Source organism: Hyperoodon ampullatus (genome assembly GCF_949752795.1).
Source record: "Hyperoodon ampullatus genome assembly, chromosome: 1".
Taxonomy (NCBI): Eukaryota; Metazoa; Chordata; class Mammalia; order Artiodactyla; family Ziphiidae; genus Hyperoodon; species Hyperoodon ampullatus.
Genome location: NC_136914.1, coordinates 42,698,379 through 42,717,439, shown reverse-complemented (window position 1 = coordinate 42,717,439; position 19,061 = coordinate 42,698,379). Strand labels below are relative to the sequence as shown.

Here is a 19,061-nt window from a genome sequence, read left to right as displayed (position 1 = left end):
ACACCAGAAACTAGCACAACATTGTAAAGCAATTATACTCCAATCAAAAGACAGGGGGGTGGGTAAGGAGATGTATTATCTCTCCAATACTGTAAAAGCCCAAAGCAAATATAGACCCCGGGAAAGGTTTTTAAAAAGAGAAGAGGTAGGATAATTGTTGAAAGCATATCTAGGAGAAAAAAGGGGAGTTACATTCAAAAGTACAGTTGGAGAGATTAGACTTGAACAGAACAGAGAAAGTCCTCCTTTTCTGAGTAGAAAAGGGAGGTGAGGGTGAATGCAGCTGCAGGTAAGTCTATGACTCAATCTATTCCATGCTCACTGGCTAAATTCTTTAAAAACAAGCAAAACAAACTTCTTCTCACTATCAGAGAATCAGTGTTTCAGGAATAGAGAACTACTGAGATTTATTCTGTCTGTTCTCTTAATCCACCTACACCATACTAACCTCCTGAAAAAGATTTCAAGAACTTGAGGAAAAGGATGGCAATTGATGGGGCCAAATGTTCCACCCTGCATCCTAGAGGATTCAGCATCTCTCTAGAAGCACACAGGTAAGGCAAGATAATCTTCAGTAAATGGACAAAGACAGTGGCTTTCATATCAGAGAAAAAGAAAATCAGCCCCTCAACGCATAGCTGGATCAAAGAAGCAAAAATGAATCTAAAAAGCGTTCTTCTCTCCTACCCTCCAGAAACTTCTGAAGCTTCTATTCTAGAACTGACATATCCACAGAACTGAATAATCTACAAGCCAAGTGGATTTTCCCAGAAATAAAGAATTGCAGAAATTTTTTAAAAATTGGAATTGCCCAACAATAAAAACATTACAGAACGAATGTTTTAGGATACACCTAAAGTAATACTTGGCATATAATTTGTAAATTTAAATAAAATTATTAGGAAGATGTCATTTCTCCCCAAACTAGTCTATAACTTCAATACAATATTAATAAAACTTCCAGTTGAATTTTATTAGTAATTCAATAAACACTCGAAAGTTCATGAACAGTTAACTTTAAAAATGAAGATGAAAGAAAGGGAGAATTTGCCCAATCAGACATTGAGACATACTGCAAAGCAATAGAAATTAAGGGACAAAACAAAGCAAAACAATGTGATAGAAATTTGGACTACTCAAACAGCTCAGAGACAGACCTATGTCCATATGGAAATTTAATATCCAATAAGGATCAATGGAGAAGGTTAGATTGAATCACTAAATGATGCTGGGAAAACTGTATCATGAAATGGAGAAAAAATCAAACTGGATCACTACTTAAACTTATGTACAGAAGTGGACTCCAGATGGATCAACAACCTACATAAAGAAAAAACTGTGAAATTAATAGAATTTCTTCTATTAATTGCAGTATAATTTCTTTGTGAACTTGAGCAGGGTGTGTCTTCTTAAACAAAAATTCAAAAGCAAAATGTTAAAGTGAAAAATGATGAATTAGAGATTTCTGTTCAACGAAGGGCACCACATTAAAGGTTAAAAGGTAACGAAATGGGAAAATGTTTGCATATTTATGACTGACAGAGTTAATATCTATAAGGTGCAAGGAATTCCATAAAATCAACAATAAAAAGGTAGCAAGGCCTATGAAACAATGGGAAAAACATATCAAAAAGCAATTTATCAAAGAGGAAACACAAAAGTCCAACAGGAGTTGAAGATATTCTCAAACTCATTAATAATCAGAAAAATGCAAATTAAAGTAGGATGTCCCTGTATACCTATTGACCAGAAAAAAAAACTGAAGTTTGATAATGTCAAATGGTGGCCAGGATGTAGAGATGAAAGAGCCCTTATGCTTGGGAGGGTAGATGCTGGTGAGCTACCTGGCACTACCTATCACATAAAGAAAATGCAGAGTCAACAATTAAAGAATAAATTTAAATTAAAATTAAAAGAAACCAACAGTTCTGCTCTCAGGTTATCCATCCATCCCAGGGAACCTCCCACCCAGTTCATCAAAGAACATGTCAGAGGTTGTTCACTGGTGCTCCCTAGTGGTGGTGTGCAGATGGAAGGAAGTGAGGGATCCCGTCCCTGGGAGAGCAGATGGGAGAGCTGTAGGGGATGCAGACCAGGAAGGACTATGTAGCAGTGAGAAACAAAGGGCTAGATGATATAGCAACTGGGTGAATCTGAAAAACATACCGCTGAGTGAAAAAAGAACAACGTGAACTCTATAACATGGTATCATTTAAGAAAAACATACATATACATATACTCACTGAAAACAATACCCATTTTACATGAGCCCATAAAAACAAGAAGATAAAAAAATTAAAATAGTTGCCTAGGTGAGGAAGGGAAATCGGCATAAAAGGAAGGAAAGAGAAAAAAAAGAGAGGGGGAAGGAAGAGAGCGAGAATAGCTAACAGAAACCTCTGAACTTGCTTTGATTTATTGTGTTAGCTAGAGTCAGAAAAGCCCTTCATAACAGCTCAAGTACTTACATGACTAAAGAATGAGGAGGTTTTGTCCTTTGAATTTCCCCATGCCTTATATCTAATATTTGTAAAACTCAAAGCATGTACCACAGACAAACTTGGTGGTTGTAAATTCTTTCAGCCAGGGCATAGCACCATTTGTAACAGGTTGTGCTGGATTTTTCTCAGCACTCAACTTTGAGATTTCTACAGATATGGGTTGCTTGGTTATAAATTATTAAACCAACACCAGCTGGTCTTTATCTCAAATAGTATTAATCTGAATTGAAAGTAAGTCGGCATTATTAGCATCTTAATTAACATTCCGATACCAATCAGCGACTTGGTTCACTGTTGCTTTAGAAAATATTTATATGAACCTTTCTGAAGGCATTTGATACAAACTTAGAGAACTCGAACAATTTTATGAAAAGTTTAAACTCCAGCCTTGTCTATCAAAAAGGGCCACTGATCAATGCCAATGGCATCACAAAGTCTTGTATCTGCTAAGCATATGGCAGGCATTCAGTAATTACCTATTGATCAATTGATTGGTTGGCTGACTAATGTCAACAATGGTCCATCCTCCTGTTTGAAAGTTCTCTTTCTGCTTTGTTTCAAAATGTATACAGATAGCATTTCAGATGTGTACTCTCTCCCTAAGCCACCTGTTCAGTAGTCTTTTTTCAAAATTCTTCCAGTCTGCAAGGAGACCTGGCTTTCTTCACTCTCTGCCCAAGTAGACTCCCACCCCTCACCGCCTCAGGCTCACACTAACCACCCCTCCTTTTACATACACGCATCCCTAGCAAAAGTTGCTTTCTCATTCCAGATAATATCGTCTCGGTAGCAGGTCCGTGTCACCACTCCTTGTCAGTGACAGTAGCCAGCCTCCTTGGGGAGTTAAAGGGTAAATGCCTTCAGGCCTTTAAGTTAGTGCAGATTTGACATCTGCTGACCTTTAGAGAATACATCTGGCTTAACTGAGCAGGAAAGCAATGTCGGCAGAAAAAGATTAAAATGCTCAGGGTAATGGCAGCCTGCCTTTCTTTCCTTGTTCTCTCCTGAATCCACACAAAAGCCACCTGTGACTTGTCCATATTGAGTGAGATTTCGCACACCAGCAATGCTGATGGATCCCTGCACAGCTTTAAGCAAGCAGCTGCCAGGGGGTATCTCCCTTCCCTAGGACAAGTGGATTTGTCAGGTCCCAAAGATCATCTCATTTGTGCTGTTGCCCTGCTCAGCAAACAAAATGAGGGCAATAACTCAAGAAAGTTTTATGGGCTACACATTTTTTTATTGATTTAGTGGACTCAGTTATTAAAAAAAAGTCATCAGGCCTTTCAACAGGTATGGCCATCACGATAAACTGGATTCAAACCTTTCATTCACCGTCAGGTGCCTACCTGTGGACCTGGCAATGTCCATAAGGGTAGCCGGCTGATCTAAAGACTGATAGGAAGACAAGGAGGAAGGGGGAGAGGAGGATCAAGGGAGAGGAGAAGGAGAAGAGAGGGGAAAATGGGCAGAGGTGCATAAGGAGGTATCACATTACAGGGAGCACTAGAGCAGGGACGAGGCAGTTAAGATCTAAACCCAGAGGACCTAGCATGAATTCTAACTCTGCCCCTTATTAGTTACGTGACCTTAGGCAGGTTTCTTTTTTTTTTTTTCGGTACGCGGGCCTCTCACTGTTGTGGCCTCTCCCGTTGCGGAGCACAGGCTCCGGACGCGCAGGCTCAGCGACCATGGCTCACAGGCCCAGCCGCTCCGCGGCATGTGGGATCCTCCCGGACCGGGGCACGAACCCGCGTCCCCTGCATCGGCAGGCGGACTCTCAACCACTGTGCCACCAGGGAAGCCCTAGGCAGGTTTCTTAACCTCTCTGTTTCTTCACCTGAAAAATGAGGATGATAATAACTACCTCATGAAATTGTGAGGATTAAACACTAAACACTCACATAGCACCTACTCCGTGCCACGCACTGTGCTCAATGCCTTGCATACGTTAACTCAGTCCTTGAAACAGCCTTCTGAGCTGGGTGTGTGTTCGTTTCCCATTGCTGCTGTAACAAAAGACCACAAACTCAGTGGCTTAAAACAACACAAACTGGCTTCCCTGGTGGGGCAGTGGTTGAGAGTCCGCCTGACGATGCAGGGGACACGGGTTCGTGCTCCGGTCCGGGAAGATCCTACACGCGGCTGGGCCCGTGAGCCATGGCCGCTGAGCCTGCACGTCCGGAGCCTGTGCTCCGCAATGGGAGAGGCCACAACAGTGAGAGGCCCGCGTACCACAAGAAAAAAAACAAAAAACAAAAACCCCCACAAATTTATTATCATAAAGCTTAAGAGGTCAGAGTTCCCAAAATCAAAGCATTGGCAGGACTGCATTCCTTCTGGAAGCTCTGGCAGGGGGGTGTGGGATCCATTTCCTTGTCTTTTTCCAGTTTCTATAGGCTGCCTGCATGCTCATAGCCCGTTCCTGGTATCACTCTGACCTCTGCTCCTGTTTCAGATCTCCTTTTCTGACTCTGATCCTCCTGTCTCCCTCATATAAGGACCCCTGTGATTACGCTGGCCCACTTAGATAATCCAGGATAATCTCCCCCATCTCAAGATCCTTACCTTAATCACACCTACAAAGTCTCTTTTGTCATCTGAGGCAGTATATTCACAGATGCCCGTGACTAGGACGTGGGCATCTCTGAGGAACCATTATTCTGTGTACCACGGGTACTACTATCGTCCCCATTTTACAAATGGGAAACTGACACAGGAAGAGATTAAGTAACTTGCCCAAGGTCATGCTCCACCCACCCCCCAATACATTCCTGCCTCTCAATTGGTTCATGTTTAGAAAGCACCTGGGACAGGGCTCAGCACAGGAAGCACTATGCTGGGTTAATTCTTATTGTCTGTAGTGGTTGTTAAAGGTAGAATAGACAATAACTGCTTCAGCTTTAATTCAGTGGCACCAACACTGAAGGCAGGTTGGCCCTTGGCTGGCCTAAGAGTGTCTTGTCCCCATGCATATTTAGAAGGCAGTCTGGTGTTGATGAAGAGTTTGGCATTTGGAGCAAGGAAGCCCCACTCCTCTCCCTCCAGCTGTGGGCTTGGAGCAAGCAGCCTCGTGGTCTTGAGATACAGGAGGAGGCTACAGAGAGCTCCCAACCTAACGAGCAGTTGCAGAAAAAGGTATTAATGGGGATTCTGCCAGTGGAAAAGAAACATGTTTCATAAGCTGCTATAACACCGTCAATTTCACCAGCATTTGCATATTTGTTGAGTGAAAGAAACACTGATTTTTGGTGCTATGATTTGAATGAAACAAGGGAGGCTGGAAGAGGGAAAATTGCTTTGGCCTGCAAAGCCAGACACTTACCACTGCAGGTCCCCTGCTTGTTGTAAAACCCGTCGCCACAGCTGCTCTCACAGCTGCCCTCTCTCAGCACTTGGAAGGGGTCTCTGCAGGCCAAGCAGTGCTTCTCTGTGGGACCCCAGCAGGCTGCACAGGACGCGTGGCAGGCTGCAGGAACAAAAGACGGTAGAAAGGACTAGTTGCCATTTTTCTTCAAAGGCTTTAGAATTTACAAGGAGGATTTTCACTCCTTCACTATGCACATACCTGCACCACAGGAGGAAAAAAACACCCCCGCCCCAAGAAAAAAACCCTATTTCTGTTGGCCAGAAGTACAACTTCCATAAATTACTGCTAAGAGAATTGGAACAGGAAATCAAAGGCTACTGAGTAATGGGAATCACAGGGAAGGGAATCAATTTCTAGATAAGTACGGTCTGTCTAATGAAATCAGATGGCCCTCCATCACCTTGCCTTTTGTAACCACCCAACCAAGTTTCAACTAGATAATTGCTCTTAACCTCCAACACATGGAGAATCAGTTAAGGAGGGATGCCATGTACTCTAGTCCTTGATTAGACCTTGAAAGACCCGGTACTGCTCGATTTCTATTGCTCTTTCCCTCCCTTCCCGTCTCTCCCCCTTCCCCATCCCCACCCTTCTATCCCCTCCCTCACAACTCTTAGAACTCAGCCTCTGGTTCCCCCCACCCCCCAGTAGCATCTGCTCTAAATATATATCTTGAGGACTCACAAAGCCTGATTTTCTCTTCTACCTTAGGTTTCTAACTATATGTTGTTTCCAGACCAAAGGTGTTCCTTTAAGACTTGAACATTTCCCCCTCTTCCAGCATTTGATTTTTTTTTTTTAATTCCTATTCATGCTTGCTCTTCACCTTAGCAGGTCTATAAAGAGAGGCCTATTCTGAATGACTGGATATATTCAGATCTGGTAAACTGTCTGTATGGCTAACCCCCCACCCCCCATGCTTCTGATTTTCAAAATGTTTGCTTCACAGTGGAACATAACCTGTTTTTCAGAGGTATTCATTCGGACCAGAATTGTTAGGGAGAATGCTTTTGCTGGTCACAAGTGACTTGGGAACTATACCTAAGTAACTTGCTTAGGGATCCATTTGGAATCAGAAGAAAGGATGCCTGCATGGCACATCTCAAGATCCAATCCTCTCCTCTCAGGTCTAAACTGCACAGGAAGGCCTTCTTTTCAGACAACTTTTCTCCTCAACAAATTCAGAGATGATCGCAAATTCTGTTAAGTGCTATAGGAAGAACTCTTCGATAAAGAATAACAGTAGTGGAAGTGGAAGGGACTGACTTTAGGAAGACCCTAAAGGATGAGACGTGGCCAGCCAAAGCGAGAGCCAGAGAGCAGCGCGAACAAAGTTCTTGAGAAGGGAAGGCGCTTGGGGGCTCAAGGAACTGGAGGCTCCTCTTGTGACTGGACCCGGTGGACATAGCGGGGCACAGTGGGAAACAGAGGGCACAGTGGTCTGATTCATGGCTGGAGGGGTGGGCAGGGGCCCTATGAAACTTGACCTTGGAGACCATGGAAAGAAATTATGACTTTTATCCTAACTGCAATGTGAGTCGTGAATGGGCTTAAATAGGATAGACACAAGCCCCGATTTAGATTTTTAAAAGCTCTCTCTGGATGCCATACAGAGACGGCTTAAGGACTTGCATACCGGCAGGGAGATGAGTGTAGAGTTGACTGCTCTGGTCCAGGTAAGAGATGACAATGGCAGGTGGAAAGCAAAGATGGACAAAGTTTACTTATTTATTATCTGGTTCCCTTGCTAGACCATAACGTTCATGAGGGCAGAGTCCATATCTCTTTTGTTAACTCTGCTGAGCACACTTCTGGGTGCCCTACAAACTCCACTTATATTTAACACCTTACTTACAAGTGGTACATGAGAATACTGTTTGTGTTGAGATAAGCCACCAACACTACATTAAAACTAAATATGTGGATGCAAAGATCCCAGTATCAAATTCCACCCTGAATGCACATGAAATGTGTCTGTCATTCATTTATTCAACTACTCTTCCAATACTGATTACAATCAGTATCTGAAGTGTCTATCAGTGTTAAGTGCCTCTGCCTTACTGAGGAAATGGAGTTGATTCAAAGCCATTACCTAAACAAACAAGCAAACAAACAAACAAACAAACAAAAACCCAACTGCATTTCTAAGAAGACATGCCAGGCTAATCTGTCTATCAATGTTCGACAGAAGCACCTACCACATGCGAGGTGCAGGGCTAGCCTGTGGGGCTTTCCCAGCTGCCACAGGTGAGCCAGGGCCCTGGGGAGTAAGTGCCCGAGGGGATGATGGGGAGTGAGGCAAAAAAGACAAAAGGGGTCAGATCACCAGTATCAGGCAGGCAGGGGATTTCATCCTGTAAAAGTTTTAATCAGGGCGGTAGAATTGATCAGTTTTGCTTTTTAGAGCATTTAACAGATACTCAGCTGCACTGGCGGTTAAGAGAGTAAAAATACTTCCAAGCTGGTTGGTAAATGGCTGTCATCCTGGCCCCCTCCCTGATATTCTGGCTGCAGCCCTGGGAACGCTGGCAGACACCATGCTCCAACAACAAAAGGTCTGACACAGGAGAGGGTCTCAGATCTCCCCTCCTTCCAACCGATCTGATCTGTGCCATACTGCTTGTTAAATATTTTTAATATTACCCCTGGTGCTGCCATTCAGAATGGGGGTCAAATGATGAGCAGGATAGAGGCTACAGACTTAGGGACGGCACTCAGACCCATCACAAACTGAGCCCTACTTAGCATTTCAGCTCTACCTTCTGCTACCTCCCCCTCATCTACACCAGTTCTATGGAACAGGGTGCTCTAAGCATGCCATGTGACTGATCAAGGCTTCTGGATGCCCCGCCCAGGACTGACCCAGCCAGCAATGCCTCTGGCTCCTTCCACAGCCTCTGTAATCCTGTTTACACCTGAGAGGCCTCCTAAGTTGTCACTACTTCTGTGAAGCTTTGCTGAACTTGTCCAGACAAAGTCAGTCACTCCTTCCTCTATGTTTCTGCAGCACTTTGTATGTGCCTCTCATGCTATTTATCCTACTGTACTAATGATTCAGTTACAAATCAATCCCATTCAATGGAATGTAATATCCTCCAAAACAGAGGCTATGTTTTAAACCCCCAGTATTCAGATTGATGCCTGGTATAAAGTCAGTATTCATTAAATGCATGTTAAGTGAATGCACAGCAGATTTTTTTCATTGGTTATGGGGGATTCATCCTACCAGTTTTTACCTTCTGTATGGAAACAACTAAGCATGAGGTCAGAGTCTAAAGATATGATAAGATAGACACATTCAGAGCTGTAAAATTTACCTAATAAATACTGTAGTCCAGATCTGCTTATGATGACAAATATTTATGCTGCATCTACATTGAATACCAAATGTGATGCTGGGCCTTCTCTTTTTTCCATCTCAAATAAAAGGCATGTTCCATGGCCGGGCAGGACAGCAGAAGGGATTTTTATTTCAACACAGGACTATGCTGAGCTGTCACTTCTTTTCTTTCCTTTTTTTTTTTTTTTGAGCTGTCGTTTCTTAAAATGACATACTCCCACTGTGTTTTGCAATTGATTTCTAATTTCTAACACTGAACATATGCTACTGCAGATAATCTCTTCTTGCAGGCTTATTTTACATGGGGCTTTTATTACATTTGGGTTATTACGAAAATAAAAGGTCAGTCCCTGACTTTTCACCATAATTTCTCTTAGTGATACATTTCAGCTCACCCAGGGTTCGAAGTGTATATTGTGAAAATTGCAGCAGTATGTTAAAACAGAGGACAAATAAGATAAAGCCATTGTCTTATCTCACATGCAGTAGATAATTTATTTAGGAAAGCCCCTGATTTTTCTGGAGCATGACAAGACATGCGTTGGCTTGCTGAGCAATTTACTTCAAAATGAAAAGGAATGAATTACTCTTCTTTTGGCAACTCTATATTGAAATCCTACTCTAAAAATAACAAACTTATTTTCATACTTGATAATTTTGAAATAGAAGATTACTATAAAAAAATTTAACCTGTGCTACTCAAAGAATAAAATGCAGCCCTTTTCCAAGGAAGTGTTAAAAGCACTTCCTACGAACCACTTCTTATTTTCCAGGAAGCCTTCCCAGATCCCAGGCAATAGACACATATTCCCATGGGCTTAGCCTTCAGTTCAAACTGAAGGAGCCTCAGATCCTTGCCTTTTCCATGGTCTTTTGGAATAAGTTTCCCTTCCATTACCAGGGAATTAGCACACTTGATCATCAGGCCCTTTTAGTCATCAGTGAGGCTGTAGTTCAGATTTCCAAACTGCCAAGTTTTCACTCTCAACTACACAAAGCAGCCCAAACTCCAGACACAAGCAAGCACATCACACACAAGGCAAATTCCTTCATTATCCATGTCGTGGCAACTGCAATCATTCATATCTCACAAATGACTAGGAAGGACTTGCCAAGTTTTAAAGTATTATCAGGAGACAGTGAGTAAATTTCTAACAAAAAGCTCTTGTTGGATGAAAAAAATATCTATTTAAACTCAACTTCACTGTTCCTTGCTTTCCTAATCTGTAAAGTGGGAATAATAATATTTGTTGTACTTAACTCATGGGGATATGGCGAGATGACATATTTGAGAAAGCAGAGAATGTTGTATGTGATCATATGAGTGGCACACCCTATGAGACCTAACAAATCTTGTTTCAGGTGGCATCAAAAGCAAAGAAATTATTTAGGGAGCAAATTAAAATGTAACGCAAGACAGAGGGGTAAGGGTGAAAAAGACTGTGGGAAAGGAAGTTTCACTTAGAAAGGGAGTGAAGGGAAGTAACAGAATCAGCAGGGATTCTTCCAGCAGTTACGTAAAGGGGCTCCAGCCTTTCCCAGGGGCCTCGCACTCTAGAGCTCTTTCCTTGTAATTGCTACAAAACATCAACAAAAGCCCTTTGGAAAGTGACTGAGAATAGCTCTGTGAAGCACAAGGCCCAGCAGAGATGCTGGGCAGACTATGTTCCCCTCCCCTCATAACAGCCGCACCTGAGGCCAAGGCTACTAGCCTAAGAAGCACAGATACCAGACAAATCTAAAAGTGAAGTGCATCTGGGTCACCATCATTTTGGATCCTTTTATTCCCATCTGTTTCTGTCCCCTACCAGACTGGTCTCTGCCGTCAACCTTCCTCCCTGTGCCAACAGAAGCTTTTGCACCTGACATTGGAATGCCTGGTCTCTACATGTTCTGAAAACCGGTATGTACTTGAGGGAGTTCATAATAGAAAAATAAAAACACATGAAAAACCCACGGAGCAACTAAGCCCATGTGCCACAACTACTGAGCTTGTACTCCAAAGCCCACGAGCCACAACTACTGAGCCCGTGTGCCACAACTATTGAAGCCCATGCACCTAGAGCCTGTGCTCCGCAACAAGAGAAGCCACCGCAATGAGAAGCCCACGCACTGCAACAAAGAGTAGCCCCCGCTCGCCGCAACTAGAGAAAGCCCGTGCGCAGCAACAAAGACCCAACGCGGCCAAAAATAAAAATAAACTTATAAAAAACAACAACAACACATGAAAAACACCTTCAGCCTCATGAATAGGCGGAGATATACAAATTACACAGGAGAACAGCAACTAGATGCAATGGATTGGATGTACATATAGCAACATGTATGCATCTTAATAACAGTGCTTAGTGAGGGAAACAAAGGAAAAGAATGGTTCATCCTTTTTAACAAATGTACCACTCTGGTGTAGGATGTTGATAATGGGGGAGGCTGAGCATGTGTTGGGGCAGGGAGTATATGGGAAATCTCTGCACTTTTCTTTTAATTTTGCTGTGAACCTAAAATGGCTCTAAAAGTTTTTTAAGTCTTTAAAATTTAAAAAAAGGAGGCGGAGGAGCCGTGCCCCCGGCCCCGCTGGTCCCCCCGCGATACAGTTCCACAGCTGGTTGGGCCCTGAGGTGCACGGGGTCATCGACGAGATGGACTGCAGGGCCAAGAGCGAGGCTCCCGCCATCAGCTCCGCCATCGACTGCGGCAACACGGAGACGACAATGCCGTCCATTAGGAGTGACCGTGCTGCGCTCTGCGCCAGCTGTGGGGTTAAGATCTCCGACTGCTACTACCTGCTGGCGGTGGACAAGCAGTGGCACATGCGCTGCCTCAAGTGCTGAGAGTGCAAGCTCAACCTGGAGTCGGAGCTCACCTGTTTCAGCAAGGATGGAAGCATCTACTGCAAGGAAGACTACTACAGGCGGTTCTCCGTGCAGCGCTGTGCCTGCTGCCACCTAGGCATCTCGGCCTCGGATATGGTGATGCGAGCTTGGGACTTGGTTTATCACCTCAACTGCTTCACGTGCACTACGTGTAACAAAATGCTGACCACGGGTGACCACTTCCGCATGAAGGACTGGCTGGTCTACCGCCGCTTGCACTTCGGGGCACTGCTGCAGGGCGAGTACCTCGTGCACATCAACCACGCCGACGTGGCCAAGAGCGCAGGGTTGGGTGCAGCGGGGGCCAACCCTCTGGGTCTTCCCTACTACCATAGCATAGGCACAGTGCAGAAGGGGCGGCTGAGGAAGTGCAAGAGCCTCGGGCCCAGGGTGGACCCGGCGACCTACAACGCTGCACTGAGCTGGAACAGGAACGATGTGGGGCATCTGGACCGCAACCAGCAGTACCCGAGCAGCTGGAAGACAAAGTGCATGCGCAACTCCCTGAAGCACCACCAGCTCCAGACCGTGAAGTCTTTGCCGTTAACCACAACCCCGACGCCAAGGACTTGAAGCAGCTCACGCAAAAGACGGGCCTCACCAAGCGGGTCCTCCAGGTCTCGTCTCAGAACGCCCAGGCCAAGTTCAGGCGCAACTTAGTACGGTGGGAAAACACAGGCATGGACAAGTCGATAGAGGCGGCACTGCAGACGGGGACACCATAGGGGGCCGGCCTCGGAGCTGTCCAAGGCCTTGCTCAGCCACCCCAGGACGCCCACCACCCTCACAGACCTGACCAGCCCCACAGACCGTGACGTCCATCTTAACTTCTGGGTCTGGCAACCTGGAGGTCCACGAGCCTCACAGCCCCTCGCAAATGACTCTTAACCAGCCTTTTCTAATGATTCTCGGCCCCTTGCCCCTGCCCCACAAGTGATTTTAAAAAAGAAATTATCTTTAGTTGAATTCCAAGTGTATTTTATTTTTTTTTACACGCATAAAATAAAGCATTTATTTGATTATGAATTACAGCTTCCCAAGGTTCGTCATATATGGGTTTTATTATGTTGAGGTAGGTTCCCTCTGTGCCCACTTTCTGGGGAGTTTTTATCATAAATGGGTGTTGAATTTTGTCAAAAGCTTTTTCTGCATCTATTGAGATGATCATATGGTTTTTATTCTTCAGTTTGTTAATATGGTGTATCACATTGATTGATTTGCGTATATTGAAGAATCCTTGCATCCCTGAGATAAATCCCACTTGATCATGGTGCATATCCTTTGACTGTGTTGTTGGACTCTGTTTGCTAGTATTTTATTGAGGATTTTTGCACCTATATTCATCAGTGATATTGGTCTGTAATTTTCTTTTTTTGTAGTATCTTTGTCTGGTTTTGGTATCAGGGTGATGGTGGCCTCATAGAATGAGTTGGGGAGTGTTCCTTCCTCTGCCATTTTTTTGAAGAGTTTGAGAAGGATGGGTGTTAGCTCTTCTCTAAATGTTTGATAGAATTCACCTGTGAAGCCATCTGGTCCTGGACTTTTGTTTGTTGGAAGATTTTTAATCACAGTTTCAATTTCATTACTTGTGATTGGTCTTCATATTTTCTCTTTCTCCCTGGTTCAGTCTTGGAAGGTTATACCTTTCTAAGAATTTGTCCATTTCTTCCAGGTTGTCCATTTTATTGGCATAGAGTTGCTTATAGTGGTCTCTTAAGATGCTTTGTATATCTGTGGTGTCTGTTGTAACTTCTCCTTTTTCATTTCTGATTTATTGATTTGAGTCCTCTCCCTCTTTTTCTTGATGTGTCTGGCTAATGGCCTGTCAATTTTGTTTATCTTCTCAAAGAACCAGCTTTTAGTTTTATTGATCTTTGCTATTGTTTTGTTTCTATTTCATTTATTTCTGCTCTGATCTTTAAGATTTCTTTCCTTCTACTAACTTTGGGTTCTGTTTGTTGTTCTTTCTCTAGTTCATTTTGGTGTAAGGTTAGATTGTTTATTTCAGATTTTTCTTGTTCCTTGAGGTAGGCTTGTACTGCTATAAACTTCTCTCTTAGAACTGCTTTTGCTGCATCCCATAGGTTTTGCATTGTGTTTTCACTGTAATTTGTCTCTAGGTATTTTTTGATTTCCTCTTTGATTTCTTCAGTGATCTCTTGGTTATTTAGTAACATTTTGTTTAGCCTCCATGTGTTTGTGTTTTTTTATGTTTTTTTCCCCGTAATTGATTTCTAATCTCATAGAGCTGTGGTCAGAAAAGATGCTTGATATGATTTCAATTGTCTTAAATTTACTGAGGCTTGATTTGTGACCCAAGATGTGATCTATCCTGGAGAATGTTCCATGTGCGCTTGAGAAGAAAGTGTAATCTGCTGTTTTTGGATGGAATGTCCTATAAATATCAATTAAATCTATCTGGTCTACTGTGTCATTTAAAGCTTCTGTTTCCTTATTTATTTTCATTTTGGATGATCTCTCCATTGGTGTAAGTGAAGTGTTAAAGTTCCCACTATTACTGTGTTACTGTCAATTTCCTTTTTTATAGCTGTTAGCACTTGCCTTATGTATTGAGGTGCTCCTATGTTGGGTGCATATATATTTATAATTGTTATATCTTCTTGGATTGATCCCTTGATCATTATGTAGTGTCCTTCCCTGTCTCTTGTAACATTCTTTATTCTAAAGTCTATTTTATCTGATATGAGTAGGGCTACTCTAGCTTTCCTTTGATTTCCATTTGCATGGAATATCTTTGTCCATCCCCACACTTTCAGTCTGTATGTGTCCCTAGGTCTGAAGTGGATCTCTTGTAGACAGCATATATATGGGTCTTGTTTTTGTATCCATTCAAGCGAGCCTGTGTCTTTTGGTTGGAGCATTTAATCCATTCACATTTAAGGTAATTATCGATATGTATGTTCCTATTACCATTTTCTTAATTGTTATGGGTTTGTTTTTGTAGGTCATTTTTTTCTCCTGTGTTTCCCACTTAGAGAAGTTCCTTTTGCCTTTGTTGTAGAGCTGGTTTGGTGGTGCTGAATTCTCTTAGCTTTTGCTTGTCTGTAAAACTTTTGATCTCTCCGTCAAATCTGAATGAGATCCTTGCCGGGTAATCTTGGTTGTAGGTTCTTCCCTTTCATCACTTTAAATATATCGTGCCACTCCCTTCTGGCTTGTAGAGTTTCTGCTGAGAAATCAGATTTTAACCTTATGGGAGTTCCCTTGTATGTTTTTTGTCATTTTTCGCTTGTTGCTTTCAATAATTTTTGTGTTTAATTTTCGTCAATTTGATTACTATGTGTCTCGGCATGTTTCTCCTTGGGTTTATCCTGCCTGGGACTCTCTGCACTTCCTGGACTTGGGTGGCTATTTCCTTTCCCATGTTAGGGAAGTTTTCGACTATAATCTCTTCAAATATTTTTCTCAGGTCCTTTCTCTCTCTCTTCTCCTTCTGGGACCCCTATAATGTGAATGTTGTTGTGTTTAATGTTGTCCCAGAGGTCTCTTAGGCTGTCTTCATTTCTTTTCATTTTTTCTTTATTCTGCTCTGTGGTAGTTATTTCCACTATTGTATCTTCCAGGTCACTTATCCGTTCTTCTGCCTCAGTTATTCTGCTACTGATTCCTTCTAGTATATTTTTCATTTCAGTTATTGTAATATTCATCTCTGTTTGTTTGTTCTTTAATTCTTCTAGGTGTTCGTTCTTTAATTCTTCTAGGTCTTTGTTAAACATTTCTTTTTTGTGTGTGTGTGTGGTATGCAGGCCTCTTACTGTTGTGGCCTCTCCCATTGCAGAGCACAGGCTCCGGACGCGCAGGCTCAGCGGCCATGGCTCACGGGCCCAGCCGCTCCGCGGCATGTGGGATCTTCCCGGACCGGGGCACGAACCCGTGTCCCCTGCATCGGCAGGCGGACTCTCAACCACTGCGCCACCAGGGAAGCCCCCTAAACATTTCTTGCATCTTCTCGATCTTTGCCTCCATTGTTTTTCCGAGGTCCTGGATCATTTTCACTATCATTATTCTGAATTCTTTTTCTGGAAGGTTGCCTATCTCCACTTCATTTAGTTGTTTTTCTGGGGTTTTATCTTGTTCCTTCATCTGGTACATAGCCCTCTGTCTTTTCATCTTGTCTATCTTTCTGTGAATGTGGTTTTTGTTCCACAGGCTGCAGGATTGTAGTTCTTCTTGCTTCTGCTATCTTCCCTCTGGTGGATGAGGCTATCTAAGAGGCTTGTGCAAGTTTCCTGATGGGAGCGACTGGTGGTGGGTAGAGCTGGCTGTGCTCTGGTGGGCGGTTCTCAGTAAAACTGTAATCCACTTGACTGCTGATGGGTGGGGCTGGGTTCCTTCCCTGTTGGTTGTTTGGCCTGAGGTGACCCAACACTGGAGCTTACTTGGGCTCTTTGGTGGAGCTAATGGCTGACTCTGGGAGGGCTCATGCCAAGGAATACTTCCCAGAACTTCTGCTGCCAGTGTTCTTATCCTTACAGTGAGACAGAGCCCCCCGCCCCCGACTCTGCAGGAGACCCTCTAATACTAGCAGGTAGGTCTGGTTCAGTCTCTTATGGGGTCACTGCTCCTTCCCCTGGGTCCCGATGCGCACACTACTTTGTGTGTGCCCTCCAAGAGTGGAGTCTCTGTTTCCCCCAGTCCTGTTGAAGTCCTGCAATCAAATCCCAGTAGCCTTCAAAATCTGATTCTCTAGGAATTCCTCCTCCCATTGCTGGACCCCCAGGTTGGGAAGCCTGATGTGGGGCTCAGAACCTTCACTCCAGTGGGTGGACTTCTGTGGTATAAGTGTTGTCCAGTTTGTGAGTCACCCACCCAGCAGTTATGGGATTTGATTTTATTGTGATTGTGCCCCTCCTACTGTCTCATTGTAGCTTCTCCTTCGCCTTTGGATGTGGGGTATCTTTTTTGGTGAGTTCCAGTGTCTTCCTGTCATTGACTGTTCAGCAGTTATTTGTGATTCCGGTGCTCTCGCAAGAGGGAGTGAGTGCACGTCCTTCTACTCAGCCATCTTGAACCAATCAGCCCAAATGTATTTTAAAATAGAGGCTTTGAGCAACTAGCTAACCACATTTTGGGATCTCACCTGGAAACTGAGGAAGAAAATAATTGCGCCCCCGGCTGACACAGCGGTGTGGACTGGAATTACTTGGAAGATCTATCTGCAACACAGCATTTGTGTCACTGTACAGTTTGTGGACTGAGTGAGGAAAAACAACAAATAATTTAAGATGGTTAGAGCTTCTGTATTTTCTAAGACTGCCACGTGCCTTAGGAATACTGTTTTATCTCCATACTTTGGATGACTTGTTCGTTTTTCTCTCCCTCTTTTTCTCTCTGTATATTTATGATTAGAGCAAAAATGTAAAAAAGAGAAAAAAAAAAGTTTGTTACTTTTAATAGTCCTAAAAAGAAAAAAAAACAAAGAAAGAAAAAATCAACCCCCTCCAACGGTCACTTTGTTGTTTTAGAATTTTAAGTTGGAAGTCTATTCAAATATCAGAAGTTGTAAAATCTAACCAGTAATAAAACCACTTATTGAAGCTAAAAAAAAAAAAAAGGGAAAAGCATGAAATATCCACCTAGTAATAGGTATGAATATTTAAAATACATGCATACAAAACAATAAGAGCACACACATACAACAAATCCACATTAAATTGCATTAGAATAGTTACTTAAGTGGGGAGCTGGGGAGAAAGGAAGTGGGAACAGGTTATGGGGACAAAAGGAGTAGACAGACAGGGAGATAGACAGGTAGATAAGGAGAATAGCCTGGCACAGGCCAATGATGAAAGGGGGCCATGAACGGGTAAGTATGATTAATTCAACTCCCTTCATATAAATCCCCAAAATAAGTATTAATAAATAAATAAATAAACAAACAAGATTACATTTTACATCAATCAAATTGACAAATGCAATGAGAATCGTAATACCTAGTGCTGACAAGGGGAGTAGGAGGTAGGCACCCTCATGTGTTTCTAGCAGGAGTGCAAATTACAGCTTCTTTTTTTTTTTTTTTTTTTTTTGCGGTATGCAGGCCTCTCACTGTTGTGGCCTCTCCCGCTGCGGAGCACAGGCTCCGGACGCGCAGGCGCAGCGGCCATGGCTCACGGGCCCAGGCGCTCCGCGGCATGTGGGATTTTCCTGGACCGGGGCACGAACCCGTATCCCCTGCATCGGCAGGCGGACTCTCAACCACTGCGCCACCAGGGAAGCCCTACAGCTTCTTTAAAAGAGGGTAATATGTTAATATGTGTCAAAAGCTTAAATATGTGCCTATATACACTTAGGGCCAGCAATTACGTGTCTAAGAATTTACCTTAATCAAAATATTTACCACAATTTCTATTAAAAATGTTTACATCATGGTTATTTATGATCATGGAAAAATGAGGAAGGAATGTCAAACAGAGGACTGGCTAAATGAATTCTTGCACAGCCACAGATGGAAAGTTATACAACAGCTTTAAAAAGATGTTGTAGAAGGATAATAAATAGCATGGGGAAAACAGTCAATAAAACTATATACGGAGTGTGATTTTACTTTTGAAAAATAAATGCATCTATATGTGTCTGTGTGCACAACACAGACACACAGACACACACACATACACACACACTCTACATAAATTAGGAAGACATTCACCAAAATACCAACAGCCATGATTTGGGAGAGCTTGAGTCAGGGATTTTCACTGATTTTATGTGCCTTGAATTTTACTGACTTTATTAGATGAATTCATCTGGTACTTCGGGGAAAAAATTTCTAAAGGAGAAAAAAAAAAGCTTATAGTCTTGTTCCCTAAGGCAGGTGCTGGGTAAATAGCTAGTTAATCTATTAACCACATTTGTGATACAGCTGAATGATTTGCTTGTCTTGGTGACGTATTTGAATTTTTAGCAGGGTCTTCTGTAGACAGAGAGCTTGAACTGAAGGAACGACTTCCCAGCTGACG

At 43.1% G+C, this 19,061-nt stretch overlaps 1 protein-coding gene and 1 pseudogene across 2 annotated transcripts in view; one reads left to right on the top strand and one right to left on the bottom strand.

Moving 5' to 3' along the window:
* FRAS1 (Fraser extracellular matrix complex subunit 1) overlaps positions 1-19,061 on the bottom strand; it is a gene marked incomplete at its 3' end in the record, with an annotated part of 456,967 nt that overhangs the window by 211,938 nt on the left and 225,968 nt on the right. The window contains exon 15 of the mRNA XM_079718352.1: positions 5,827-5,970. Within this exon, the coding sequence (XP_079574478.1) occupies positions 5,827-5,970 (144 nt within the window). The remainder of the gene's footprint in view (positions 1-5,826; positions 5,971-19,061) is intronic.
* LOC307068145 (LIM/homeobox protein Lhx2-like) lies at positions 11,812-13,021 on the top strand (annotated as a pseudogene). The gene has a single exon. The product of its transcript is annotated as an LIM/homeobox protein Lhx2-like (transcript).